Source organism: Accipiter gentilis, chromosome 3, assembly GCF_929443795.1.
Source record: "Accipiter gentilis chromosome 3, bAccGen1.1, whole genome shotgun sequence".
NCBI lineage: Eukaryota > Metazoa > Chordata > Aves > Accipitriformes > Accipitridae > Astur > Astur gentilis.
In genome coordinates, this window is record NC_064882.1 from 30270284 (window position 1) to 30297829 (window position 27546).

At 36.8% G+C, this 27546-nt stretch overlaps 1 protein-coding gene across 17 annotated transcripts in view; it reads right to left on the reverse strand.

Moving 5' to 3' along the window:
• The window catches only part of SLIT2 (slit guidance ligand 2), a 274923-nt gene that overhangs the window by 73828 nt on the left and 173549 nt on the right, over positions 1-27546 (reverse strand). For all 17 annotated transcript variants that reach the window (XM_049795113.1, XM_049795067.1, XM_049795103.1 and 14 more), the window contains 6 exons: positions 26975-27046; positions 24043-24206; positions 21595-21733; positions 2586-2657; positions 1859-1930; positions 1257-1328 (listed from right to left, as the gene is read on the reverse strand). In XM_049795113.1, the coding sequence (XP_049651070.1) occupies positions 1257-1328; positions 1859-1930; positions 2586-2657; positions 21595-21733; positions 24043-24206; positions 26975-27046 (591 nt within the window). The remainder of the gene's footprint in view (positions 1-1256; positions 1329-1858; positions 1931-2585; positions 2658-21594; positions 21734-24042; positions 24207-26974; positions 27047-27546) is intronic.

Genomic DNA, 27546 nt, shown 5'->3' on the forward strand with positions numbered 1-27546 from the left:
GGGAACCTTTTCTTCCCTGTACCTCCCAGACTTCTAAAGTTAAAGCAAACAAACCAATCTAAACCAACTCCTTCATGCTTTTGAAGAGAAAAAAATTAAAACGTCATTCAACTAGATGCATTTTTATAACGAAATAGTTTTTATTTTTTCACATTTCCAGCCAGAAATGGAATGGAATGATGGATTTGAAAACCAATGCCCTGATAAAAAGTTTCACCACACAAGCAGAAATTTACTTAGACTGAAATGTATTTTGTCTATGCCAAGTATATCAAGCTGTGGACATAGTTTTAATACAGAATAAACTGAAGTTCAGAGAAAAGTCACTTCCTTTTTTTTTTACAAAATATGAAATATATTTTTATAACGAAAACTATCTACTATTTATAACTATCTCTTTAAGGGAAAATAGGAATGCACCCCCTCCCCCCCCTTATACTAGTCTGTGACTAAAATAAATAAAAATGTAAACCTCTAGGTGGTGCTAGAACTTGCATTTTCTTTGATTTTACTTACTGTTTCACCGTCTTCAATGAGTTGTTTAATAATAGACATTTTCCCAATCACTACACTATGACGTCTGGACATTAAATACTTCTAATCACGTGGGAAGAAGTTTTAAAGTCTTTAAGAGGAAGCTTTAAATCTAGTCAGTTATTCTGGGACAATTTCTTCCAAAACCACCACTGTTGTTTTATGGCCTATTTCACAAAATTCTTTTACACAGTACAACTAGTGCACAGCCTCTTATGCTAAATATTGACAATATTTGATAAACATATCACCATGTCAGAAAACATTAAAAGTCATCAATGAAACTGTACTGCAACTCTGTTCTTCCATGGGTACAACTAGAAATAAAATTACATAGCATTTCCACTTCATATTTTCTCTTTATAAAACATACAAATATTCCTTCTATGGTTCCACACAACTTTATACATACTATATGCTGTTTACAGGGCAAGACAGTATCATATTTTATGTGTTTTATCTTTATAAATTCCACACAAAAGAATAGTTTCATTTTAATCATTTTAGGCTGAGACATTAGCTGAGATATGATCAAATTTGTGGATGAATGGCAAGCTGGCCTACAACAGTCTTGACTCCTTTGGCTTTACCATAGTTTATTTTTATTATACTCTGATCTTACAGACGGAATTTCCTGCCAGTTCTTCTCCAGGCATAAATCTCTCATCATGTTTACCCTCTGAGTTATCCCAAAATAGAATAAATATTATAAAAATACTCACAGCAATTGCAGAGAAAAGAGTCCTTCAAATAGGCCCTTTGGAAGTTCTGTAATTTTATTGCCATAGAGGACACTGTACCAGGAAATAATAAAGCAAACAAAGCCGCCATTATGAAAGGCATATACTATGTGATTTTGACTTTAAAGAAGTTTCCATTTTCCTGAAGAGAATTTAACAGCAGCAACTTGATACTTGCAAGATCCTCGTGGTCCTGTGAGGTAGCAGGATCACACATTTTCCCAAAAGGTGTGTTGCCCAAAGAGCTCTCAGCAGAATCAGCACCTCACTGTTAACAGCCTTACCAAGGGACCTTAGTAAGTGGATTTGCTATTTTTAAGAACAACTAACTGGGGAATAAAAGAAATGTTTGATTTTGTTCAACTCTTTGCCATGAACATATTTATAAAAAACCCATACATTTTTAATATCCAGCTGTGATACAATATTCAATTATCACTCTAACACTCTGAAATGATTTTTACAACTTTCAGAATTGATTGAATTTGTATGAAAATTCTGGAAGGAGCCAAAAATCCAAAATAATTTCACTATAAGAATATGAGAAATTTGCTTCTGTTTTTACAGGTCAAACAGATACCTACAGTGAATTGAGTGAACGTAAGCCCTGGAAAGCATCTGGAGCTGCTTCAGAGATCTGGTTATTGCTCAGGTCACTGAAATAAATTAAATTTCATTCAATTAATTCAAGCTATTTTCAAAATAGCAAACATTAAAATAACAAGTAATTAGAATTAGGCATGGAAGGGAGAGAGAAATTAAAATATTTATGTGTCACATAGCCAAAGCATTTTAATATAAAACCACTAAAATTGTCAGTACACTGAAACAAAATGCATGGTTAAAAATAGACCTTTCAAATGCTTGAAAAAAAAATGACAAAGATTTACTTTTCCCAATTGCTAAAGTACATTTTATAAAGAATTCTCTGTTTGCTAGGGCCATAGGACTATACAGCCTCAAAGCTATTCTGAAATAAAAGTGGCTTATCCCCATTAATTTATTTTTTTTTATAGAATGTTCACTACAGTAACATATTGCTTCTATGAAGAACCATATTAAATAATTTCAATACTTGGTAAAAACCAGCTATTATTAATGTGACAAAGATGCTATATGGTGTTAATAACCAGTCTGCCATATCAGTTAATCTCCCAGCAGTCAAACTTTCTTAAATGCTCACACATCGACTACAGTTCCTCTGTATGACCTTGACTTGTTTTTTATTTTTATATATAGATATATGTGTATATGTGTATGTGTATATATATGAGAAAATGAAAAATTAAATCTAAATTATTGGGTACGTACATTCTTCGAAGCTTTTTATATGGTGAGAAAGCTCCAGGAGGTATGACCTTGATTGAATTTTGTTCTAACCGTCTGCAAAAGAATAGCAACAACATAAAAATACAAAACCCAAGCCAAAAGGCAATCTAAAGCCATAACAAACTAGAAGGGGTAGACTTTAACAAAGAAGGCTGCTTTTGCTTTCTTTTTCAGTATAATTTTTATCTTGAGAAACAAGGTCATTTCAGTTTTCATTACAAAAAAATCAGTTTTTGTCTGTAAAACCAAACCTTTTAACCTAGAGAGTACAATGTTGCAAGTTAAATCCCAATCTTGGTTTTGTATCTAAAGAAAACTTATATTCAGAGCACACAAGATTTTTGAAAAATTTAGGCTAGAACTGTCATTAAAAAGTTCAAACTTGAGTTAGTGTTAATTGACTACTTGTGTATTATCCACATACAGCAATTTTTATAATAAATTTTATTTAGAAACGGCTAAAGACTTCTGTCAGTTAATCACTGAAATATGCAAACCATAGGAAAGGAGAGAGGAATGTTCCTACAGAACAAATAACATATGTCGCTACCTGCAGTAAGGTAAATACCAGATTTTTAGACACGCACACATGATTTCTTTGGATACAGTATGTAACGCATTTTCTTTAAGATATAATACTAGGATTGCACAGCTACACCTCTAAATTCTTTAAACAAGTATTATAATCTAAAATTGTAGTTTATGTTACTGGCCACATTTGCTTTGTGTGTGTACAGTGACTGTGACTGAAACTTGCCATACTGCAAAGTGTGAATTTGCTGATGGAAACAGTTTTCCAAGATTTTTTTTAACTTCCAAAGCTTTGCATATGGGAAATCTATGCTGATAAAGACCTATGACCCACTTGCCAACGAGTCAAAACAGATTCAGCAATAAGCACATTTAAAATAGAAACTACTTCTTCACACACCAGCGTATTTCATGGTTATGGTAGACATAAGGAATGAAAGTATTTATACTAAAAAGTACAACAGGAAAAGGCAGTATTATTCAAACTACATAACATGCTTATCTAATAAGCTTTCTATTTCCCTCTTTCATGCACAGGTATCAACTCTTACTATGATCTATGTATGTAAAGACAATGCCAAAAATCTATTTTGTATAAAGAATCAAAATTCTGTAGAATTTACTGCACTACTTTAAATTACTTGGACATTGACTCAGAATCTAAGGTCAAAAAGCCTTTTTAAATCTAGATGCAGGAATATTAGCTATATTTTCCCTTTTACCCTTGTCCTATTAACGCTCTTCTATTTCACTTTTACTCCGATAGAGACATATGAGTCTCTGTGTGTGCAATGTGACTAATGAGCTCATATATTCACTTTGAGTAAGCCTTTCCAAAAAACTATTCTTACAACAATTGCCTGTTTCTGTAAAGTTTCTGCACAGATCACTGTATAGCTGAACTGAAGAAGGATTTTTTGTTGCCTTCGTGAAGTATTGTTCAGATGAAGATATTTATAAATTTAATACTCAAAATCTCTTAAGTCTTACTATGCTTTACCTTAGCAGTATTTGTTCTTGGATGGCTTATAAAGAAGCCAAGGAAAAAAAAAAAGCCTTAAAAAAATCTTCCTGACACACAGAAATCTCTATCAGAGCTGTGTTAGACAGGGTCCATGTTTTAAAAAAGTCCTTAACTAGGAAAATGTTGCCACCTTGCTACAGTTTTCAGGTATATTTTAAACACTGCAGGGATTTCCATGGCACAAGAGTGTTAACTTTTTCCATAAACACGATATTCTTTCACACACTTTCTTCACCTTGGCTGAGCCTTTTGGACCCATGAAACACATTTTGCATCAGACAAGGAGTACTGACTAGGCTATAAAGGAACAAGGTCACTCTTCTCCAATACACTTGAGTAGATGCAGAAGGCAAACATCGAATACGTAAAAACTTGCTTAAGTTAAAGGTCAACACCAAGTTAAACCAAACCCAAGTATTTTCTGTTCTTCCACTACACTTTTAGCTTAGTTTCCCCAGAAAATAAAGATTGCGCATGCTTATCATCTAGATACTTTTCTACTCAGCTGGCTAGGTCAAAGCAAGGTAAAACCTTCAGATAATAAATTTCTAAAAATTTCCTTATTTTAGCAATGGGAAGGAGTTGAGAAACCAAATTAACCCAGCCATGAAGGGAATGGTAGCCATCCATCCATTCCTGTTACACACTCTATTTGGCAGCAACCGACTGCCTAACCACCAGGGATAGCATGACCAGACATTTATCAGATGTGTAGCTTTGAAAACCAGCCAAAGAATATCTTGCACAGGGAAACACATAGGGCATATGCAGAGGACTGGAAAGGGGAGGAGGGTAAAAAGGACAGGGAAGGATTAGGCCATATTACAGAGGAGGACTCGAACTGCTGGAGAGAGAGAGACTGGGGAAAAATGCCTCTGTGTGAAAATGCCTCTGTGTGTATGGGAAAGACAGATATTGCAGTGGCAAAGCTCCCACATGACGCTGCCACAAGCCTCATATATAAATGCTGCTTATTAGCCCATGATGTAGAGATTTGTAACCTAGGGCTGGAGGGGCTCCAGTCTACGTTCACCTATCTTTAAACACAGAATGCTCTTAACTAGACACAATATGGAATGTAACTTGAGAAAGACAAGGTTTAGCACTAAATTAAGACACAAAGTATTTTCCAGTTTCCTCTTTTAATTTAAAAATAGAATAGTTCTATAAACTGAAGTACCTTACAAGATACATGTATGTCATTCTTTATGAGAAGATGGAGTAGCAGATTTACTTTACTGCTGTCCAATTTGTCTACAAATTATATGGATCCAAAACCTGAAGAAGTCCTACTACAGTATATTTCTGAAAGCTAATTTTCTAGCAGTTCTAATAGAGCGAACTACCAATTCACTGGTGAATATATAAAATGAACTCCACATCAAGTTTACCTAACGTTTCCTTTTAGTGAGAAATTTATAGTCTAATAGACATACAGTGCATTGCTGGGATAAATTTACAAGCTCTTCTGGATAAAGGATTTTTTTATAGTAGGATCATCTATGTATGTGCTTTCTTAACTCACGCCAAAGTGTATGCGCTAAAGCACATCACATTTTAGGAAATGAGATTAGTATAAAATTAGGAAAAATAAGATTATATAAATAAAGAAGACAAATCTTTCATACCCCACTTTGTCTGTAAAGAAAGTAAATCAAAATCACATTTTCAAGCTTTGTTATCCTGTAATCTTCTGCTTTATCTTCCCAGAATCAGCTGAATTTCACAGAGTGCAAATTTGCATCCACTATTCCAGAGAAAATCTAATTAGATATATTCCAGGGTCACAAAGCACAGATAGACTAATATCTAAAGGAAATTTGCATTCTACTGATAAAACCCATAGTAATTAAAAACTCCTTTATATTAATTCCTCATATTAAATGAAACATTTTTAATTCTGGAATAGGATGGGTTGTAGTTATCCATTACTGAAAAAATCAGCTATTAAGTGCTCGCAAATGACATGGCCAGAAGTACCATTATATTACAGAAGAACAAAAAGCTAGTATCAGTATTTTTCCACGGAACTTGTATTAAATTTTGTGCACAACATCTCCCTTCAAAGTCATCCCAGAAGTCATTCTTTTTTATAAATGATCATCTATGTATCATAAACAGTGCCTTGGTGGTTTCTTTTTCAAAAGCCACAGTCAATTTTAGTAGCATATTTAATAAGATAAGATAATGGAGGAAGACAGTTAAGTACATGCTTCATCAAAGCTTGCACTGCCTCATGTATAAGGAGTACTCTGCCCATCACCACATAAACGCTAATTAATGCTCTTAGTATTAAGTCTCCTGCTCCTTTTAGTGTTTCACTTCAAAGAAGTCCTGCATCAATACATAAGTGTTTTACTGTCTTTTAACACTGCCAAACTGCTTGGAACCTTTTTTGAAGACTGCTCCCTAATCTCTCCTATCTATGAAATGTAATGTGAACATTTCTTTTTCTAAATCTTTCCCCACTGCTTATCACCGCAGACACTGTAGTGTACAACCATCTACTATTCTAAGAAACAAAGGTGCTTCTGCAGTTGTGACTTCCAACCTAATGAAATCAAATCAAAGTAGGTCCCCAGCCAGTAGAAAGATTCTTCCCACCCGGTCCCCAGAGAGCCCTGTGACATGTAAATCACTTGACACTTTCCAGGAGGATGCTGTTCTCTACTATAAGCCTGCAGCACACCATTACTGATTACTACTTCCGCACTTACAGAGACAGACAACATGCTTATTTATACTGACACTTTTAAACTAGCTTATATTCCCACTATAAAAAGTCATTTCTATGAAAGACTCCTGCACCAGGAAAGAGGGCAGAGTGAGGATGAAGAACACCCTGTTCTCTACAGAGTCATTTTTATTTTAAATCATGCAGATGGGGTACAATATACTAAGCCTGCTCAGTAGAAAAAGGTAAAAAATACTGCACAGAGATGTGCTGCACCGAAATGCATTTTAAGGGGTCAGAGATGTATTTAAAAAAAAAACTAAGAAAACAAGAATTTGAATACGGAGCAGCAAATTAGCCATATATTTTATAATTAAACCAATCAGAACATAACATCTTGATTAAGTAAATTTGGTCAATACAATAGTGGCTTTAGCAGTTAATTAATCTATACTTTCAATTCCAGCATCTACTCATTTACAAAAAGTCTGCAAGAAGCTTGTCAAGAAATCCCCAAAGAATTTTTACTACAGAGAAGAAAGTGTAAGCTGTGCAATGAGTCTGATGTATTGCACAGATGCTGATTATACATGGTAATAAAATTGACAGCTCTTCTTTGCATTTTCCCCATCTGCTTTTAAAGTAAATGGCAAAAACAGCTGTCAGAAAACAGAAAATAGATTTCAGTGATGGGATTCAGCGCAGCTCCTGAATCTGAAGAACTGCACTACACAGCCAACACATCTCTCATCATATGCAACATCTGCCAGGTTTGGGGTTTTTTGTTTGTTTGTTTTTAAAATCAGGAAACAGTAATGGTCTCCCTTTGCTACAGGAATCCTTGAGGCTATTAAACAAAGTACCTTTTTTGCTTTCTCAACAACTGCACCTCCAGAGTGCTTATATCCACTAAATGTCGCTTCTAACTTCGGCAGCAGAATTCTGTTGAAATCTGTGATATCATCCATGTCTAACAAAACAAAAGATGTATTTTGAACAACTGTATTACTTGCACTTTAGAATTTCAGGCTCTAATTCTGTGTATTAATAAATCTGGTTGACAGTTTCCTAAATATTTGCATATAAAGAATCACTGTCAATGTTGCCCTAAAGCTTGCCAAACTGTTAACACCCAGTCTAATTGTTCTATCAAATATTTTCTCAGGGGATTGATTGTAAATGACAGATGACTCCTTAGTCTGCATTACATCGAAAAAGTAAAAAGAATTGTCATTCTAAAGCTATTAAACAATTCATCGCATTTACTCAAAAGCAAGTCCCAAACCTGCACTTGTTTAATTTTTCATCACAGAAAGGGCCATCTCATGCTCTGAACCCTACAGCACCATTAATGATGATAGGCTTTACTTTCCTTAATTATTACATATTCAGGGTGTAGGCAAAATGCACCACTGCTTAAAGAATTATTTGCTCAGTATTTTGGCATCTGTCAGAGTGCAGAAGCAGTGCAATTAGCCTGAGTTACCTAGAGTCAAGTTAAAGCCTCTCTAATTAGCCCATTTTTGATGAGGGTTGTTATACTACAAAAACTACTTGAGCTGTTCAGAACAACTGTATTAAATTCACAAAAAAATAGATGTAATCCTGCTATACTCTTGGCTTATCACAAGCAGTGACTTGTCAACCTATTCTCACTGAGCAGAAACACTAGCTTGAGAATCCCAAAGTTGTGCAAGACCGGCAGTGTGGCAGGAGGCCTTGCTACCTGTTAAACAATACATGGACTTAGACCATAAACTTGCCATAAAAATCTAAATGAAGTTTTAACTGAGAATACTTTTCACAAGTGGTTGCTGCTTACTGGACTATGTATTTAACAACATGTAAATAATGAAGAAAGCATTCCATTGATGATGAAACACAAAAAAGTGAGAAGTCAGGATCCATAGTTTCTTTACAGTAAATTCACACATTATTGCTGAGAAAAAGTTATCAGTAGTGAAGAGCCATATGTGAAAATAAAATCTAACAGTAACAACACCTTTGGTGTGTGGCACAGCTGTCAGAGATCTATGAGGGTTTTTCTGGAAGAGCTAGATGGGCCTTCTCCAGCTTCCCTTCATGCTTTTCCCCATAATTTTCATTTATTCCATTCCTGAGTTATATTCCTTCCCTTGGCAGAGTCAGAGAGGTCCCTCAAGGTGTTGCCTCTACTTCAATACCCACCAGAATCTTGCACAAAACCCCCACAAGTGGAATGGTGTTCATGCTGGCCAGCACCCACTTCCAGTGTCTCTGGAAACCAGCACTGTTTTCACATGTTTCTTGTCCAGTTGTGTTCTGTGTCTCTATGTCCTCATGACTGTTGAAATTATCCTCTGTCCTCTGAATTTAATTAGTTTTTAAGATAGGACACAAGGGTATGAAGAAAGTCGAAGATGTGAACAATGGCAGCATAGAACACATGCTAATAAAGAACAGATTAAATATTCTACCTACAAAAATATCTGACAACTAAATAAGAAAGTTGGTTTTTTTTGGTTTTTTTTTTGTTTTTGTTTTTGTTTTTTTTTTTTAAGCATAAAGCCACATGATTTACCAGTAATTTTCAGATTAGGAAGATATTTGAGTAAAAGCATGACAAATCATTTCTCTTGTGTGTGCTAAGCAGACAGGATTAGCTATCAAATTAGTAAAACCATCTATTTCTGAGGCAGTCAAATGGAATATATTTTAAGTTTTGCCTGAGAAATATTAAGGCAGGAATCCCCAAGATAAGTTAAATGTAATTCAGTAAAATCTGCACCGGCAAATTAAATATATTAAGGTAAAGAAATTAATACCTCAATAGATTCCTTTACCCAATTATAATTTGTTTCACATTTATTCAATACATTTTTCGTTATTCACATGTAATTATTGTGTGCTTACATGCATATATCATATGAAAGATGTTAAGATTTTAGCAAATTTCTACATTTTTGATAAAGCAAACATACCATTTTTTTTTGTATTGCAATGGGCATAAAAACTGGTTTTGCTAAGAACTAATGACCTTCCCAAATCAAAGAAAAGTATATAGAGAGAACTGTATTCACATCACTGATGCCACAGGTGACAGTCTAAAGCAAGTGTCACTTATGACAGGGAGTGGCAAGTCATAAAACCTTTCTAGTAAAAATGTGGAGTAGTATTAGGTTTATTTTCATGCAAAGACTTTCCAATCATTTTAATAGCCATATTTGCATTAACAGCCTAAACACGACCAGGGATCGCCTTTAAAATTAGGTGCTGCAAAATGTGGAAAAATTCAGTCACAGTGTATACTGATAATAAATTTTAGTTTCATGTCAGATGTTTTGCACCAGATATTTCCATTTCATTAGGAAACTTTTTTTGGTCCTCCTCCATATGTAAAGCCATACTCCTGTGAATTCTTTCGAACAAACTTCTAGGGAAAAGATAAGCTTATAACTAATACATTATAACTAATAATAATGCATCTAAAAATCAGGTACTCTGATATAAGCTTCTGGACATTAAGATACAGTAAATTTTAAGTAAAACAGAAGCATGAGTGCTATATTTCACTGAACAATCTGAACGCCTCCCCAGTCCAGTGGTAAAATTTTGAATATCAAGTCCAATCCATTAGTCAGGATTGGTCTTAAAAACACATTGGTCTTAAAAACCTTTGGGAAGGGAAGAAGATAAGAAAAGATTTGAAGAAAAGTACACATGAAGTACAGTTGAAGAGAAGCATGTATGAGAAAAGTTAATTTTAAAAACATGGCAGCTATATGAAGTTGCTCAAAAGTTTAGAATGTTAGATTAAGAGCTGAGAAAATGTTAGTCAGATCATGTGACCTTGTCAAAGGGGCATTTAGAAGATAGTAATGTCTCCACAAGGTACTTATGTATCTTTTAATGCAATTTATCTCAATCTAGCAATTTCTGAAAATTCAAAAGCTGGCACATTTTTCTAGCTTCCTACTGACCAATGTATGTATCAGTATTCAGAAGCAACTGAATACTATAATTAATTTTTTTATCCATAAGTAGACATCATCTTTTCACTTCATACCTGCATACACTGGCAGTATTGTATACATTTGTTATGTCAAGAATTAAGAAAAGATTTTGATAAATCAGAACAGTTTCAAAAAGAGCCATAAGAATAATTAAATGACTGTGAAACATTTTATAGTGAGAATAAAGAGATGTATCTATTTAGCACTGGAAGGTTAGTATATTTTCTGGAAAAAGATAGATACTGTTAGAGAGGATTCTTGCAACCTACTAAAAATCTTACAATACATAGTGAAACAAGACCAATGACTATGTATACATATGTATATATAGAAACCAACTTGGCAAAACCTTTCCAGAACTTCACTGGATGTGCAAGACTTCTGGCTGACAGCATAACTGTTTCAGAGGTAAGTTATATTTATGAGCTAACATTCTTTATAAGTCCTAAAAAGACCAATGTTTTGAGTTCAACTAGAAAGCCAAAACAAATGCAGACACTGGAAAGCAATCATCGATTTAATGTCTCATAACCTATTGCATCCTCCCCTCAGCATTCGGACCCATTCCTTTCAAGCTGCAAAGATGCAGGGTTTGCTCTCATTTCTGTCAGGCTACTGTAGATAGCTGAATCACACTTTGAGCTGCCAAAAATAGAGAAAGCTGCCTTATCTCCGATGTTTCAGTTTTCCTTCCATGTGAGTCTTTGAACTGTCTTCAATAAATGTGCCTAAACCCTTTCCAAGTGACTTTTCTCCGTAAAGGGTCATCCTTAGAAGCATCTTTGCATCTCAATGTAAGAGTGTCTCTGTTCAATAGCTATTTATTTAAGGCTATACTTTGGACTTTTAGCTAAGGATGAATTTTAAAAGACAACAAAAATGGTGAAACTGTACACATGCCAAACTTAGCTTGGAAATGATATATACACAGAGCTCCCAGTTCTCAGATAGAATTCTGCATTTACGCAGAGCACTTCCCCAGTGTCTGCAGTGTGATCAGGTCGCTCGTCACTCTGTCTTGGTTAATTCCATCTGTCAAGTTCAATTCTGTCAGATCTCATTTCCTTTCCCCTCTTTTCCTTCTTCCTTTCCCCCTTTCTCTCCTTTCCCTTTCATTCCTCCCCCCCCGCCCTTCTCCTTCAATATAATTTGAGTGTTACCGTGAGAAGCAATCTCAGGAGCTTTTAATCCTGCTTAGTATCACACAGCTCACAAAGATGTAGTTGAGTGCTTGGCATAATACACAATCATTAATCAACAGACTTATGAAAACGAAGTATAAGGGAGAATTAGATGGAGGAAGATGAAAACATGAAGAAAAATAGCAGAAATCAGGAAGGTATGACGAGACAATACTGAGGAGACAGATCAGGAAACTCATGGAAATGTAAATAAAGTTATCATGAAACAATTGTACAGCTTCTAGTTTGGGCAATCAAACATTAGAAAACTCCATTCATAAGAAAGGACAACTTTATATTGAAGGCCATAGTAATTAGGAAGTCAGTGACTTTTCACTACACTGGATTATGAAGGTGAACTGTTAAAATTCCTAGCTCCTATATGTTTTTTTCATTTCATATATTGTGGGGTTTAGGGTCTTTTCTGCCCCTTACAAAGACTAAAATTATTTATACAACTGTTGCCCCTCCAGCAAACCTTCCTCCTCACCAAAACACCATTGTAGTGACTGCTATCCTTCTAAAAAACAAGCAAATTTAATTAAGTCCTTGCTTTGATTACTTAAATGGTTTTAATATAAACAAAAATCAATTTAATCCATGCTTGTTTGCTTAAATAATCATTTATACAAAGCTGCGGTCATCAGAGCAGGTAGTTCTACACACACCCCCCCCCCCCCCCCCCGAAACACTTATTGCATTTATTTTCTTTTATTCATAATACTACAGTAAGGAAAGAGGGTTTAGAACCACTTTGATTGGTAGTTCAAGACATATAAGAGAAGAGAAAAATCAGAAGAATGTAAGAGCAGCATTTTCACCAGGTAGTCTAGCTCATTAATGGCTTCTTGGCCTCTTCTTTTGAAATAAGAGCCTGTCACTTACACTATTCTGAGAGAAGGTACCAGTACAATTAATAGAATTGCTGCTGGGTCACTGTTTGTAAGGTTTCTGATAGTCTGTTTGAACACATGCCAAAAAGTCTCTATTTGAAGGGAACCAGAGTTATTTCTGCCGATCATTCAAAGAATTTTCACGCAGAAGGTGAATTCTAAAATGCAACCAAGTGAAAAGAGATTAACGGTGCAGAAAAACTAAAATGTGGAAGGAATGCCTGCATAGAGGCTGATAAATGCTATCACCATTAGAAAGGCTATACTTTCTAAAACCAATTAAAGTAATAGTTTTGAAACTTAAGAATGACCTTTAATGCCTTTAATATATGAGCTGTATGACAAAGGAGGAAAGCGCTAGATGCATTAGACTACTGGAGTTAGTTAAGCTCAATAGACTGAACATGCCAATGAAAGAGCATCCCGTAAAAATTTCTGGAAAAGGGGAGAGGTTTAAACAACAAAATCTAAATCAGCTTGAATCATGATTTTTCTAAATGAATGAACAATGTATCATGCTTAGCTTAAGCCAATGGAAAAAGGATAAAGTAAGGCACACTAAACAACAAAAGTTTGAAGACTATTAGCATGTAACATTTATCGGCAAAGTATTTTGCCTCACAACATTTACAATACATACATTAACATAATAGGACTATGGGAAATTTTTTAAAGTTCCCCAAATCATAGAATCATAGAATCATTTGGGTTGGAAAAGACCTTTAAGATCATCAAGTCCACTAAAGCATGTCCTGAAGTGCCTTGTCTACACATTTTTTGAATACCTCCAGGGATGGTGACTCAACCACTTCCCTTGGCAGCCTATTCCAAGGTCTGACAACCCTCTCAGTAAAAAATTTTTTCCTAATATCTAACCTAAATCTCCCTTGCCTCAACTTGAGTCCACCTGACAGAAGAGACCAGCACCCACCTCACTACAGCCTCCTTTCAGGTAGTTGTAGAGAGCGATAAGGTCTCCCCTCAGCCTCCTTTTCTCCAGGCTAAACAGCCCCAGCTCCCTCAGCCGCTCCTCATAAGACTTGTGCTCCAGGCCCCTCACCAGCCTTGTTGCCCTTCTCTGGACACACGGTCCAGCACCTCAATGTCTTTCCTGCAGTGAGGGGCCCCAAACTGAACACAGTACTCGAGGTGCGGCCTCACCAGTGCCGAGTACAGGGGAACAACCACCTCCTTGCTCCTAATGGCCACACTATTTCTGATACAGGCCAGGATGCCGTTGGCCTTCTTGGCCACCTGGGCACACTGCTGGCTCATATTCAGCCGGCTGTCGACCAACAGCCCCAGGTCTTTCTCTGCCGGGCAGCTTTCCAGCCACTCTTCCCCAAGCCTGTAGCGCTGCATGGGGTTGTTGTGACCCAAGCGCAGGACCCGGCACTTGGCCTTGTTGAACTTCATACAATTGGCCTTGGCCCATCGATCCAGCCTGTCCAGACCCCTCTGGAGCCTTCCTACCCTTGAGCAGAACAACACTCCCGCCCAACTTGGTGTCATGGGCAAACTTGCTGAGGGTGCACTCGATGCCTTCATCCAGATTGTTGATAAAGATATTAAACAGAACTGGCCCCAATACTGAGCCCTGGGGAACACCACTTGTGACCTGCCACCAACTCCTTTCACCACAACCCTGTGGGCTCATCCGTCCAGCCAGTAAATGTTTTCTGCAGGCCACTCATTGTATGAAATCTTTTCATTTGGCCCAATGGCAAAGGTGCATCTGTGCACCTTTTTAATTATGTGCTTTCTGCAGGATTAGTAAGTGCACTAAAACTGGGGGAGTCTTGGTGCTAAACCAATCACTTTGTTTTTTAAAATATATATGGAATATGAAGTATTTCTTTCTCAAGTAATAACACATTGATCAGACAGACCCTGAAAAGAAAAGCTTAGGTATTCTTATTTAGCTGTGGTGAGTTTATTTAGATAATAAAGAGGAGAATTAATTTTTCAGAAAGGGTGTAACTGGTATAGATACAATTGTACTAAGTCAATAAAGATTAAGAAGTACATTTACTGAGATGCTGACTACTTAATTTTGCTTTGAGCTTTATCATGCCAGAAGGGAAAAAGAGAAGACCACCACAGGCTTTATTCTCCTTCCATTTTCACTGGCAGCTATTTGGAGATAAGCAGTCCTGTTACTGAAGGCACCTTCCCAAGAGGCACTTGGCAGACAATGCATTGCCTACTAATTGACTTCACAGAACAGGAATTGCTAGTTTTATCCAACTGACTTCTGCACCAATTGAGAAGTCAGACAGAGCAGTATGATAAAACCATCTCAGCAATACCCTGATGCTCGCTGGTAAATCCAACTGCACTGGAATGAAACAGCATTTCGGCAACTTGCTCTGCCTCCTCCTGCTCCCACCATCACAGAACGCCTGCTCGTTCCTCAACCACTTCAGCTTCCAATGCAAACTCATTCTCCTCAGTGGTTTAGGCTATTACACCAAACTCAGAGACAGGGAGGCTGCAGTGCAGTGCAAGCACATAGTCTCCTTGCCAGCTCTGCTACAGAAGCAGTAGCCATCAGCAGAGCTGACAGCTCCTACTGTCTTAGAATGTCATCCCAAAGCAGTTGTTCAGCAGAACTATCGAGGTAATGCAAAGTCATGACATCAGCATTAGACTCTAAACAGAAAGCCTTTTCTTTTACTTTTCCTGGAAGCGCTAACTCAGAGCTTCATCATGCAAAATCTTACTCAGTTGAAACTGCCAACGTTTAATACTTAAGAAATTCAATATTCCACTTAAATGGTTTTTTAGCACATTATTTAGATACAGGTTAATTTATCAACCCCTGAAAAAAAAGAAAAGCAGATAATTTTCAACATGGAATGTACACTTTAAACCTGCAGTTTAATGATATACACCGTAAGGACAGAGAATAACAACATTATTAACACCACTTAGATTTTAAGCAGCATTGTCCAGATGGACTGACAATGTAATGAATACAAATTATTTTCACACAGAAACAGATCAGACAACATTTTATCTACAGGAAGTCTGTATTGGGCAAAGAGGAAGAAATCAGTGCTTCATAGTGTACTGAGGAGTTGAATGAGGTCAAGCTTCCCACTGAGAGAAAGAATGGAAGAAATGGACAGAGAACATAGCAAAACATGGCTCACAAAGCCATGAGCATATGTTGAAGGCAAACTTCACAAGAACCTCAAGAAAAAAAATAATGGGATTATGGGCCTTAAAAACCTAAATATTCTTATTAAGAGTAACCTGCTATACACATAAGAACAAAGAAATAAGAGGAGAAATAGATGGAAAAATGAAATGTCACAAAAATAATTTGTCAAATTTTAAGCATCTCTATAAAGGAGAGCTGACAATAAAGTTTAGTATCAGCCTCACAGGAAAAGGTTATTCACATCACATGTAATAAAGCAAAGACAAAAGGCAGGAAAGATGTAAGCAGCAGAGGTGTTTGTGGACCATGAAGTCAGCTGAAGCATAACATGACAAGTTGGTAGTACACAGCACCAGTTTCTGCAAATACAGCCTACAAACAGGTGACAACATTATGGGGCAAAGAAACTTGTCCAGAGTAAGGGAATCTGAAAGTATTATGGATTTTTCAGATGTTCCTGGCAATGAAGTATGTTTAGAAAATGAGATGACAATGTTCAGTTGAAAATGCAGAAAAAGATTGACAAATACGAAAAACCACTGAAAAGACTGGACAACATCTGGCATGTGTAAAATAGAAGTATAATGCCACTTTTCTTGTGGTGTTTGTGCGAATCTGGTCATGGTGGTATTATAAAAATCAGTGAATTAATAATAATTTGGCTGTTAAAGCTTGTACATCCTTCAGAAAACAACAGGGAACCAGCTCATTTCTCTTTCCCTTTCTCCCCAAGAACTGGAGAGGTCCTGCCAAAGCATGTACTTAAAATAGTGATGAAGATAATAAAGCCGTGTGTGTGTGAACTGTATAATGGTGGTAGAAATACAGTACTCACTATACCCTTCTGCCTTGCATTCAGCAGTTCCTCAGCTTTCTCAATGCTACTCTGACAGCATGGTCTGCTCTCTTCAAATGCTGTCTGCTACCATTTTGGCATACTGACAACATTATCACATAAGGAATAAGTGAAAAACAAGATTATTTTATGGGATACAATCATTCTTTCTAATCAAATCTCAAGGGGTTGCTATAAGCAACAGTGGCAAAGTACTTCTTTAAAAATGAAACTTTAAAACACTTTTTATTGTATGATAACAATATAGGAATGTCACAATCCTTCTGCATGTTGAAGTTATTTAAAAGCAGAGAGGACTGAAGTCTTTCATAGATCAGCTTTAAAAAGTAAAATACAACTGGATTCAATGCTCAGAAATGTTTGTAGATGGAATAAAAGGATTACATCTACGCAATTCTGGTCCCTGACAAAACTATAAGAACTAAGATAAAAGGCCTAGGACTCTTCAGAGGTAGTTCAATGGAAAACATGGTGCAACGTGTACTGGCAGTTAAAGAAACCAAGTGAGTATTAGGTTGCAAAAGGCAAATGAAAGAAAACTAGAATTTCATTAATATAAAGTGATGGTTCACTATGATCTGGAATATTGTATTCAACTCTGGTCACTGCAGGTCAAAAAATTTTGGAAAACAAAGAGTTCAGAGAAAAAGGAGGAGATTAAGATGGAAGGTTTTGGCATCCAAAAAGACTGAATGGACTTGGAACAGTTAGTTTAGAGAAGAGATGCATAAGGGTGGCATGCAATATAGAAGGTGGCAGGACAAATTATGAACCTGAATGCATCTTCCCTCCCTCTACAAAGACAAAGGAAAATTAATGCAATTTTAAAAGACTATATTTTAAACTGGGAGATTTTTAGCACAACCGCTTCCTCCCAAATTTATTGTCTTAAAATAACATGAAGATTAAGAACATAATAGGGTTTAAAGCAGATTGGATGTTTCAAAGAAAACCTTTTTTTCCTGAAAGTTTTCCTTTTCAAGTTTCAGAAAAAGAACCCCAACACACATTGGGGGCAAGGAAAATATTTGTCCTATTGGTGTTTTACTTCTGAAGCTGTATATTGCTGTTTCCAAAACATTCTTCAGCTGATACAGGCTACTGGCCAAGGTAGAGTGCGGGTTTGATCCAGTCTTGTAGAATTCCCTCACTTCATTATCGGTAAAACCTTTTTTACTCTATAAACCACTCATTCTCCAACCTCTTTTCTCTCTCCCATTCTCTTCAATGCTAAGATGGTAAATATAACTGCCACCCATGACAATCATAAAAGAACTGTCACCAATTATTTTCCTCACATTAAAGCATCCAGTATAGTGTAAAGGTTTCCCCATACAACCATTGAAATATACTTATTTGTCAAAATTCCAACTCCTCTTCAACTTATTGACAAGGAAGCAGCAAAGATCATGTGATTGTCATCAAATACTCACAAGATCCTCTACTCTAATTCTTCCATTCAGTTTATCCCTCAGTTTCAGAGCCTTTCATGGGTCTTACTTTATTTCTTTCTTTTTCTGTACATTTCTCTCCTTAGCTTCCACCCAAGTGGAAAGTTTTGTTCTCACTGTATGGTAAGCACAGCCTACCACTGGCCCAAATCATATCTCACTCCTTCTGTCTGCTTTACTCAAAATCTAAGTCAATCACTGAAGTTCAGTTTTCTCATCACACTGGCATTCACTGGTATGTATCTGCTTAATATAAAATAATTACTAAAGTTTGGCCTTCTAATGTTCTATCTCTTCTTGCGCTGGCTTTTGAATAAATCTATGTTCACGTCTTATGGCATGAATGGTGTTAATTAACTGTGCAAAATACTGTGATCTGCATTTTATTTAGCCAGCACTTACAAACTAGATACAATACAGAGAGATAACAGATAGTTTACATTGTATCACTATAAACTATAAACACTATAGCACAGTATAGTATGTATACCATACATATTTATTTGAGCACACACATACATATTTATCTACGTCAATGGATTGTGGATCTCGGATTGTGAAAAGGCCTCACTCCGGGATCTGAACACTGCCTAGCCTAGCAGGAAACATTGAGCCTCAGTTTGCAATCTGTTAAATGCTTGGCCAAATGCTGGAGGTGTTGTTATGCAGTTGCTTTTACTCTCCAGGCCAATAAACTGCTGAAGATCATACCAGTCCATGCTTAAAACTCACCAGCATTTCTTACATAGAAAGTATAGTGAACAGATTAGTGGAAAGCACCTTTCCATTCTGTAAATTCCAATTTGCTTTTACCTTATGCTCATTTCTTTTAACAGTGGATTCAGAGTCAACTAGTAGCTCCCATATCCTGTCATTTCTTTGGGAGCGATGGCACTTAAAATAAAGATTCAGGAACACCCTTGCAATCTCTAGTACTGAATTTCTCAAGGAAGTATAGATGTTAACAGCACATACCCCCACTAACCTATGTAGGTCTAGAAGACAGTGATGAAAAAGTCAGTCGTCCAGTGTCTGTAATCACCATTCAGTGGTTAGCTCCAGTGGCTAGGAGCAGAAATATAGTGGGGAATGTTTGAGACATATTCCCTACTTCTTTCTTGCAATATTTTTCCTCCTTCTCTATGCACACAGCTGTACATATGCAAGTAAAAAAGCCAGTATACAACTCATTAAATAATGAAAACAGTTTGTGCAGCCTTCTCAGGCACTGTGCACGGATTTTCTGAAGTAGTCACTTTACTTGCAAGCAAAGGAATTTTTCTGAGAGGGGTGAAAGGTAGAAGAAGTGTTTGTATTATATAGCTGAATGACTGAATTGGGTCAGGTAGGGTCAGCCATGTCAGTCTTAACAGCAGTAATAATGAACTGACAGATGTGATTATTATTCGCATCCTAAAAAGAAAACACAGTAGTTCCAATTCTGTGGAGTTCAGTAACACAGGTCAGATATCAACAAGCCATGAGATTGCCTTAAAATTGTTAAATTCTACTTTACCTTTTAAAATCTCATTGTGGAGGCCTGTTTTTAAACTTTCAAGAAGATCTTATGTACAACAGGATGTATGTTCAGGAGACCTCTTCCCTTTCACTTCAGGCAGCTGTTCCCCTCGCCTCCCTTATCTGAAATTCTTAACATCATCTTATATCATCAAGGTGCTTACAAGCTTTTTATTCTGAATACTCTCTCCAACTCACTTCTAGCAAGACTATCCTTACCAGGCTGCTGGCACAGCTACTTTCGCACTATTTCCCTAAAGGGAACTCCCAGTTTCCCTTCTAAAACCCTGCCTTCACCATCCCCAGTGTAGGAAGATGCTCATGTTGCTGAGTCCCTGCCCCTCTTGTCAGCAAGCTCACCTTTTGCTTTTGTTCTTCCCCTGCACAGAAGATAATATAGCAGTAACTTTCCTTCTGGGCCCACACAACCTCTCAGACACATTGCTCTTGAAGCCTGCAGGCTCTGTAGCACCTGCACTACAACTCTGCTCTACGGTCAGGATATGCTTGTACTTTTTGTAAATGTTTCTGCTATCATCTATGGCCTGTCACACAACCTTATCAGCATACATGCTCTTCTATCCACAGGTACATGGTATTCACATGACAACCATACCACAGATTCCATTCAGCCACCTTACTTTTGGCTTTGCAGATTACCCTCCAAGGATATTGCTTTAGCAGAATATTTATTATGGGTGGAATAGGTTGCTGATTTGTCATGCAAAGATACGCTTCTCTAATAGGGAGTCTGAAGAATTAAGTGACTGAAGGCAACTGTCATGGTCTAACCCCCGTAGGCAGCTCAGCCCCATGCAGCCGCTCACCCACACCCTACACAGTGGGATGGGGGAAAGAATCAGAAGAACAAAAGTGAGAAAACTCCTGGGCTGAAATAAGGTCAGTTTAATAGGTAAAGTAAAAGCCATGCACACAAGCAAAGCAAAACAAGGAATTCATTCACTACTTCCCGTGGGCAGGCAGGTGTTCAGCCATCTCCAGGAAAGCAGGGCTCCATCACATGTAACGGTTACTTGGGAAGACAAACGCCGTCACTCCGAACGTGTCCCCCCCCTCCTTCTTCTTCCCCCAGCTTTTTATTGCTGAGCACGATGTCATATGGTGTGGAATACCCCTTGGGTCAGTTGGGGTCAGCTGTCCCGGCTGTGTCCCCTCCCAACTCCTTGTGCCCCCCCAGCCTGCTCCCTGGTGGGGTGGGGTGAGGAGCAGAACAGGCCTGGACTCTGCGTGAGCACTGCTCAGCAGGAACGAAAACATCCCTGTTGACAAACACTATTTCCAGCACAAATCCAAACCACAGCCCCATACCAGCTACTATGAAGAAAATTAACTCTATCCCAGCCAAAACCAGCACAGCGAGCAACCCTGAAGGCAACAAGGTTTATAGCCTGCAGTGAAAAGCCACTCACTTGCAGAAAAGCAAGCACTCCTGAACTCTTTAAAACCAACACAGAATGCAGTTTTTTTAACTACAGATTGTGAATAGTGCATACAAAACTAACTCAGAACATAAAGGTCTTAAATATTTTCATATACCTGCATATTCCTTTTAGATCTGAATTTGAATGAGTATTCCAAAATTCCTACCCTATATAATGCATGAATTTATACAAATAACAAAAATGTATACATAGGAAAAAACCCGTTTTCTGCAAGTTCATCAAAAAAAAGTCAGATTACGCACATTTCAGTAATGGTTTCTGGAAGGTTCGTTGGGATCTCAGTAAGGCCTTTCCCACGACAGTCCACAATGTTGTTACTACAGGTGCATGCAGTAGGGCAATGCAAGACGCTGCAGGATGGAGCCATGAAGGATTGGTGACCTGCAAAGGAAAAGAGTTTCTCCTAAAGTTGCACGATACCGTCAAACAGTAGTCCAGTTTACCTCAACAGTAAAACATCACATTTTACACTGTCTTGAAACAATTAATGCAGAACTTTGAAAACAAACATTGTAGCCTATCAATACTTTTGAATTGCCTGAATTTAAATACCCACTTAATAGCAACAAGTTGATACAATACTGAGAGATGAAAGACAAATGCTCAACTACTGTGCAGGCATCACATCCATCATTTTTCAACTTCTTTAGCAACTCACATTCAAAATCATCTTGTTAAAGAAGACTAAGTGTGATCTATTCTTCAGGTATACTTTATTTATTTGGTGGTTTAAAAAAACCAATTACTGATTTATTTAGTTTTCGGAATTTTGTGTAATACTAAAAATGCAGGTGAACAGAATGAATGAACTTTGTTATAAAAACTGAAGGAGTCCTGCTAGTTATGTTCTGTTCTGCAAATACTTATTTGAGTATAGTCCTTCAGTTACATATTGCTTACAGAGAATTTTGGAGTTATGATGTTTTCATTCAGTCACTCAAAAATTTAAAATAAAAGCCTTGACTTCAGAGCTCATACTCTCACTCTTTTGTGTTAGCTCAGCAGACTTCTTCCTCCCACAATCTAATATTCTTACTACTCAGATGGCTAATTTACATGACTTCCAACCCCCTCTTCTCCCCGCCAAGTTCTTGTGCTATATGTTAAACTCAGCATTTATAATTGCATTGAAACATAATCACTTCATATTTAGGTATGTTTTAGAAAGTAAACAACTTATTATATTTTCCTGCAAATAGATAGATTGCACATTTTATAACAAATTAATGCATTCATTCTTGTATCGATTTAATGATACAGAACTGCTGTTTTGTAATGATACAGAAAGGCACAAAGGGATGAGAAAGGCAGGAAGCCCTCTTTTTCTTTCTTTTTCTATTAAGGTAAAAAAAAAGCTAGAGACTGTTTTGAAATTCTCAGGGAAAAAACCCCTTCTAAACTATGAAACCACAACTTAATCTAAGATCTCTCTCACTATATTTAATGTCATATATTAACATAGGAAGGGTACATTGATAATGTAAGTTGCAGCCAGTGCTGTTCCTACTTACAACTTCAAATAACAACTGCTTGAGTTTTAAATTACTAAAAGGTTAGTCTTTTGAGATAGTAGTTTACAATATAATAATTTGATTCCACATTTATGTACATGTTATAAAAGTACAAGCAGCTGCCAAAACTAGTAACACATAGTAGTCTTTTTATACTAACAGGCAGGAAATATTTCACCTGCATTTATTAAACAAAACATGGTTATTCCCCTTCCTCAAAATCTGCATTATAAGAACCAAGTTATAAAACTGGTCTTGACACTTGGGATCTGCAGCCATACCATTTACAAATAAGATACACGAAGTGATCTTGTTAGGAACCCTTTTGAGTGTACATAAAGGTAGAATCAATAGTAAGAATACTGTTAGCATTTGCCATGCAAAGGTGGCAGTGCCTTACACTTTGATGTCAGAGGCTGTATAATAAGTGCAAATTTTGGCATTATTGGCAATAGGCTTCTGGGGGTCTGCAGAAAATCAACCAGTAGAAACAACCCTGCTGAATCACTGAAAAGACATATAGCTCTATCCCAGCTGGTTTTTAATGTTTTTGAGGAAACTTGAAAGAGTAGACAAAGTTTACAGAAAATTTTCAATCTCAGTCTAAAAATATTTAAATAAGAAAGATAAACTTGCCTTCTTCCTCATCTAGAAGATATGAATAAAGGAAAAAAAAATTGAATAGAGAAAATGTGATTAGTAACGAACTGTTAGCCATTTCATTATTTCATATCAGAAAATAACCTGATGTACTAAAGCACACTAATTACATTCAGAAAGTTACTTAGGGATTTAGAGTATTATTTAAACTGCAGAAAATAACAACAAGAAAAAGCAACAAGCTGTTAAGTTAAAAAAGAATAATTCCTTATTACTAAAGGCCTTATGTTCTCAGTCAGTGCACCTTTTATTTCATTTTCCGCATCTCCCCCCCATAATTACACTTTTAGAAGGCTATATAATCTATGTGAGTGCAGCATTTACACAAAATTTGTATGGACAGAAGCACCCACACACAAGGTACAATAGCAATAAAAATGATTAGTTTATTTTTTAATAAACATTAATGCTTGGATTATGCAAAAGCTAGCAAAAGTCAACACGCAGCCCTAGCAATCACTGCTGAGCTGTCAGTAGGTGCGTTTTAAAACAGGACTTGTGAGCGAATGTTTCCCTTACCACTGCAGACAAATTCCCGTTTTTGGACCTCGGCTACGTTGTGTCCCCGGAGGTGGGACGGCCCCATGCACTGGGTGTAGAGACCGACCCGTGGCCGCTGCCGCAGCCAGTCAGACAGCCAGGCCAGGTGGCAATCACAGTAGAGGTTGTTGGAGTGAAGACGACTGCATGGAAAGAAACATGTCAATACCTTTAGATTAGGAAGAACAAACAGAAAAGCAACCAATTTGCCCAGCCCCCCCCTTCAGCAAGCAACTATGCCAATTTATTAATAAAAATTGTTAATGAGGAATCAATTTTTCACATCTTTCATTGGAAGTCTGGGAGATAAATGCTAATAAAAGGAACTATACAAGCAGCAAAATTACTTTTTATCTGTGGTCTATTTAATTGGAAGAAAAAAAGAAGGCTTCCTAATACAGTAACCTATCTGTAGTTTCTTTTCTATTGTCTAAAAGAAAGAAGTAAATATTCAAGAGCTTGAAAGCTGCCGTGGGACTCTTTAGTCCAGATCTGTACAAATAGTGAATAAGACAAAAATGTCTCAAGTAAATTGCCCTATAGTACTAATATACTGTCAGAAAAAAGACTTAATAAAAGATTTGGTTTCCAATTAGATATATCTGTAAGTCTGGCCATTATTAGTCTCTATAGAAACAGCCTGCAAAATCTCTTTAACAGGTCATATTCATTTTCTGCTGAACAAGACAGAGTAATAACTCAATATAAACCACCTTCTTTCACATCCCTTTTCTGATTTCCTCTCTTTTTGTTTAATCACAGAAAGGGGGATTAGCTGCTTTTGGCTCCTAGGGACCTACGTTCTAAGCAATGCCTGAAATTAAAAGACCAAATGGCAGCAAGCAATGGAATTAAGTAAGTCGCCTCAGTTGGCAGGGTCCAACATAAGTCCGTGGCTCCTTGCCAAGTGGCAAAAAGCACTTTGCCATTGATAAAATATCAGACAAATGTATTCACTAAATTAGGTAAATTACTTTTCTCTGGCTCTTACTTTTCTCTGGCTCTTACATTTTGTCAAACTACAGAAAAGGATGCCCACAGCTATAAATCAAATCATTACTCAGAATCATCCATAACAGAGTAATGTCATTTTGGTCCTTTTTAGCTGATGTGCTCAATCCTAACTAAGTAACTGGAAAGGAAGTGCAAGAAAATCAGAATTTAGACAAGGGGACAAATTAATCCATTAAAAAAACCCCAACAACTGTAAAGCAACATGAAATGTGTAACCAACATAAACAAAAGATTTTAACTTGCCTGTCCCCCCCAGCCCCCCTCCAATGACTAGAAATCAAAGGCAATGTATTTTCCTGTACTAATTCTTGGGTGGGTGCTTTACAAACATAGCTCACAATACAGCACACTCATTCAGTACAATCTGTGGCCAGCTGTAGGCAAGAACACCATTGCAAATCAGAACTAATGCCGCTGAAATCAATATGGTTATACAAGCATATTCTGACTGCAAATGGGATGTTACAGCTATAATCTAGGACTCTGTGTGTCCATTTTCTTTGGTTTCTAAAATAAATTTTCAAAAGATTAAATATCCCACCAAAAAAGTGTAAATGTTGCTAAGTTGGTTCACTGTAATTTGTGGTTCAGAATATAAACTGTATTTGAGGGTTTGAAAGAGGTACAGACATTCATGTTTTCAAGTCTCAGACCCGAAAGAATGGAATGAGATTCTAGTCTCAAAATATAACCGAGGCCACCAAAAGCCCATGGCCAGCACTATTTAAGTACTCCTGTATTTGTCCAAGCAGGAATAGTTACAATTCTGTTATGAAATCAACAGAACTACTCACCTGCATGAAGTTTCTTCAGTTCTGAATGGTATGTTAACTCCAGTGAATAGCCCTACCAATTTCAAAACAGTTGTGCAACCCAACATGCATGAAGAAAATGGACAGGATCTTTGCAAAAGTAGTTCTTTAACAGTAAGAGCTACTCTTGAACTCTGATAGAAACATCCCATTCATTTTTGATTCCCATGTCACTGGAAAATCTGTTTGAAAGAGAGTCTCAGGACTAAACCTTGATATATTCTGCTTTTGCCACTCAATAAAATATATACATTTATTCTTAGTTCAGTATAAACATACAAAAGAAAGAACCCCAAATTGTATTACTTGCATACACACTCTTTTCACTGTGTTTTGTTTTAGAAGTCTTAAGTGTTCTTCTGTGAAAGTCATAACCTCTAAAAATGGGGACCTTATTGTAAATGCTGACACAACTTTAATTATAATAGCACTACCGGATGATGCTATAATTTTATGTTACAAAAAATGTTGGAGAGCCAGTTTAGTTTAATTAGGTCTGCTAGCAGTACAGTAATAAAAGCATAAAGATTTCCCATTTATCAAATCTGACAGCCAATCAAAGATTCTTCCATGTTCCTAAATGAAAAGTGACCCATTCAATAGCTCAAAGTAAAACAAATTTTTGACTTTCAGAAAACATCAATTTCTTTCTCTACACAGCTGTAACATGTAAAAGAGAATCCCTCCCTCCCTCATCTTTTTTGTTAGAAGGTGAAGCTTTTCTGTGACTGAATACTGCACTATGGAAAACCCAGTATGGAAAAGGCCATGAAACCATTTTCATAGACTTACTCTTCCCACATCCTAAAAAAACTGATGGAAAAGGAAGCAACTGCTTCTTTATCTCTTGAGCTCCAAGTATCAGCTTTGGGGTCACCTGTTAGCTTTACCATTCAGAATTAGCTGCCATACACACACACACACAGACTTCACACTCATCAACCTCATGATACCTCTTTCTTTATTGACCTTATGCTTTCTTTGCCTGTATATGTATTTATAGACCACTGACAAAACTTGACAGAGGTAAAAAATGATACATTGGACAGATAAAAATAGCAGCCAGGTTCAGTGGGACTACTTACAATGTTCTGAGTTTGGGCATATGGTTGAAACTTGCCACGGACAGTCTAGTGATGTTGTTATTGTTGAGAGTGCTGCAAAATCAAGAAGAGGCATATTAACATGTTATAGTTATGTCACATTTACTACACTTTTTAAAAAGGCATAGCTAATGAAGATCATGGTGTACTGTTTTTAGGGATGGGTATCAGGAAAAAAAACGCAGGCCTTTAGATATACTTTCCCTCCTTGTTCAATCCCTGGTAAAACACTATGGTTTGACAATTCCATTAACAGTCCTAAGTAATCTGAGGTCCCAGTAACCTATGATTCACTCAAAATGAGCTCCCACCACGGTTGAGAACATCTATGGCATTCAAGCTAAGCTTGTCATCCTGATGTAAAAAAGAGTTCTTGGAGAAAATGCCTTGATTCTAGGATTCTGGTTTCTCTTTCTAGCTTCTGAGAGTCCATATTTTTTGACAGAGGATACAAGAACTGCCTATTTTTTCAAGAATTTTAGGAAAATATTAACTCTGGGCTGCAATTAGTTTTTATATGGAACAGAGTTGCATGAACAATAGGGGAGTTTCTG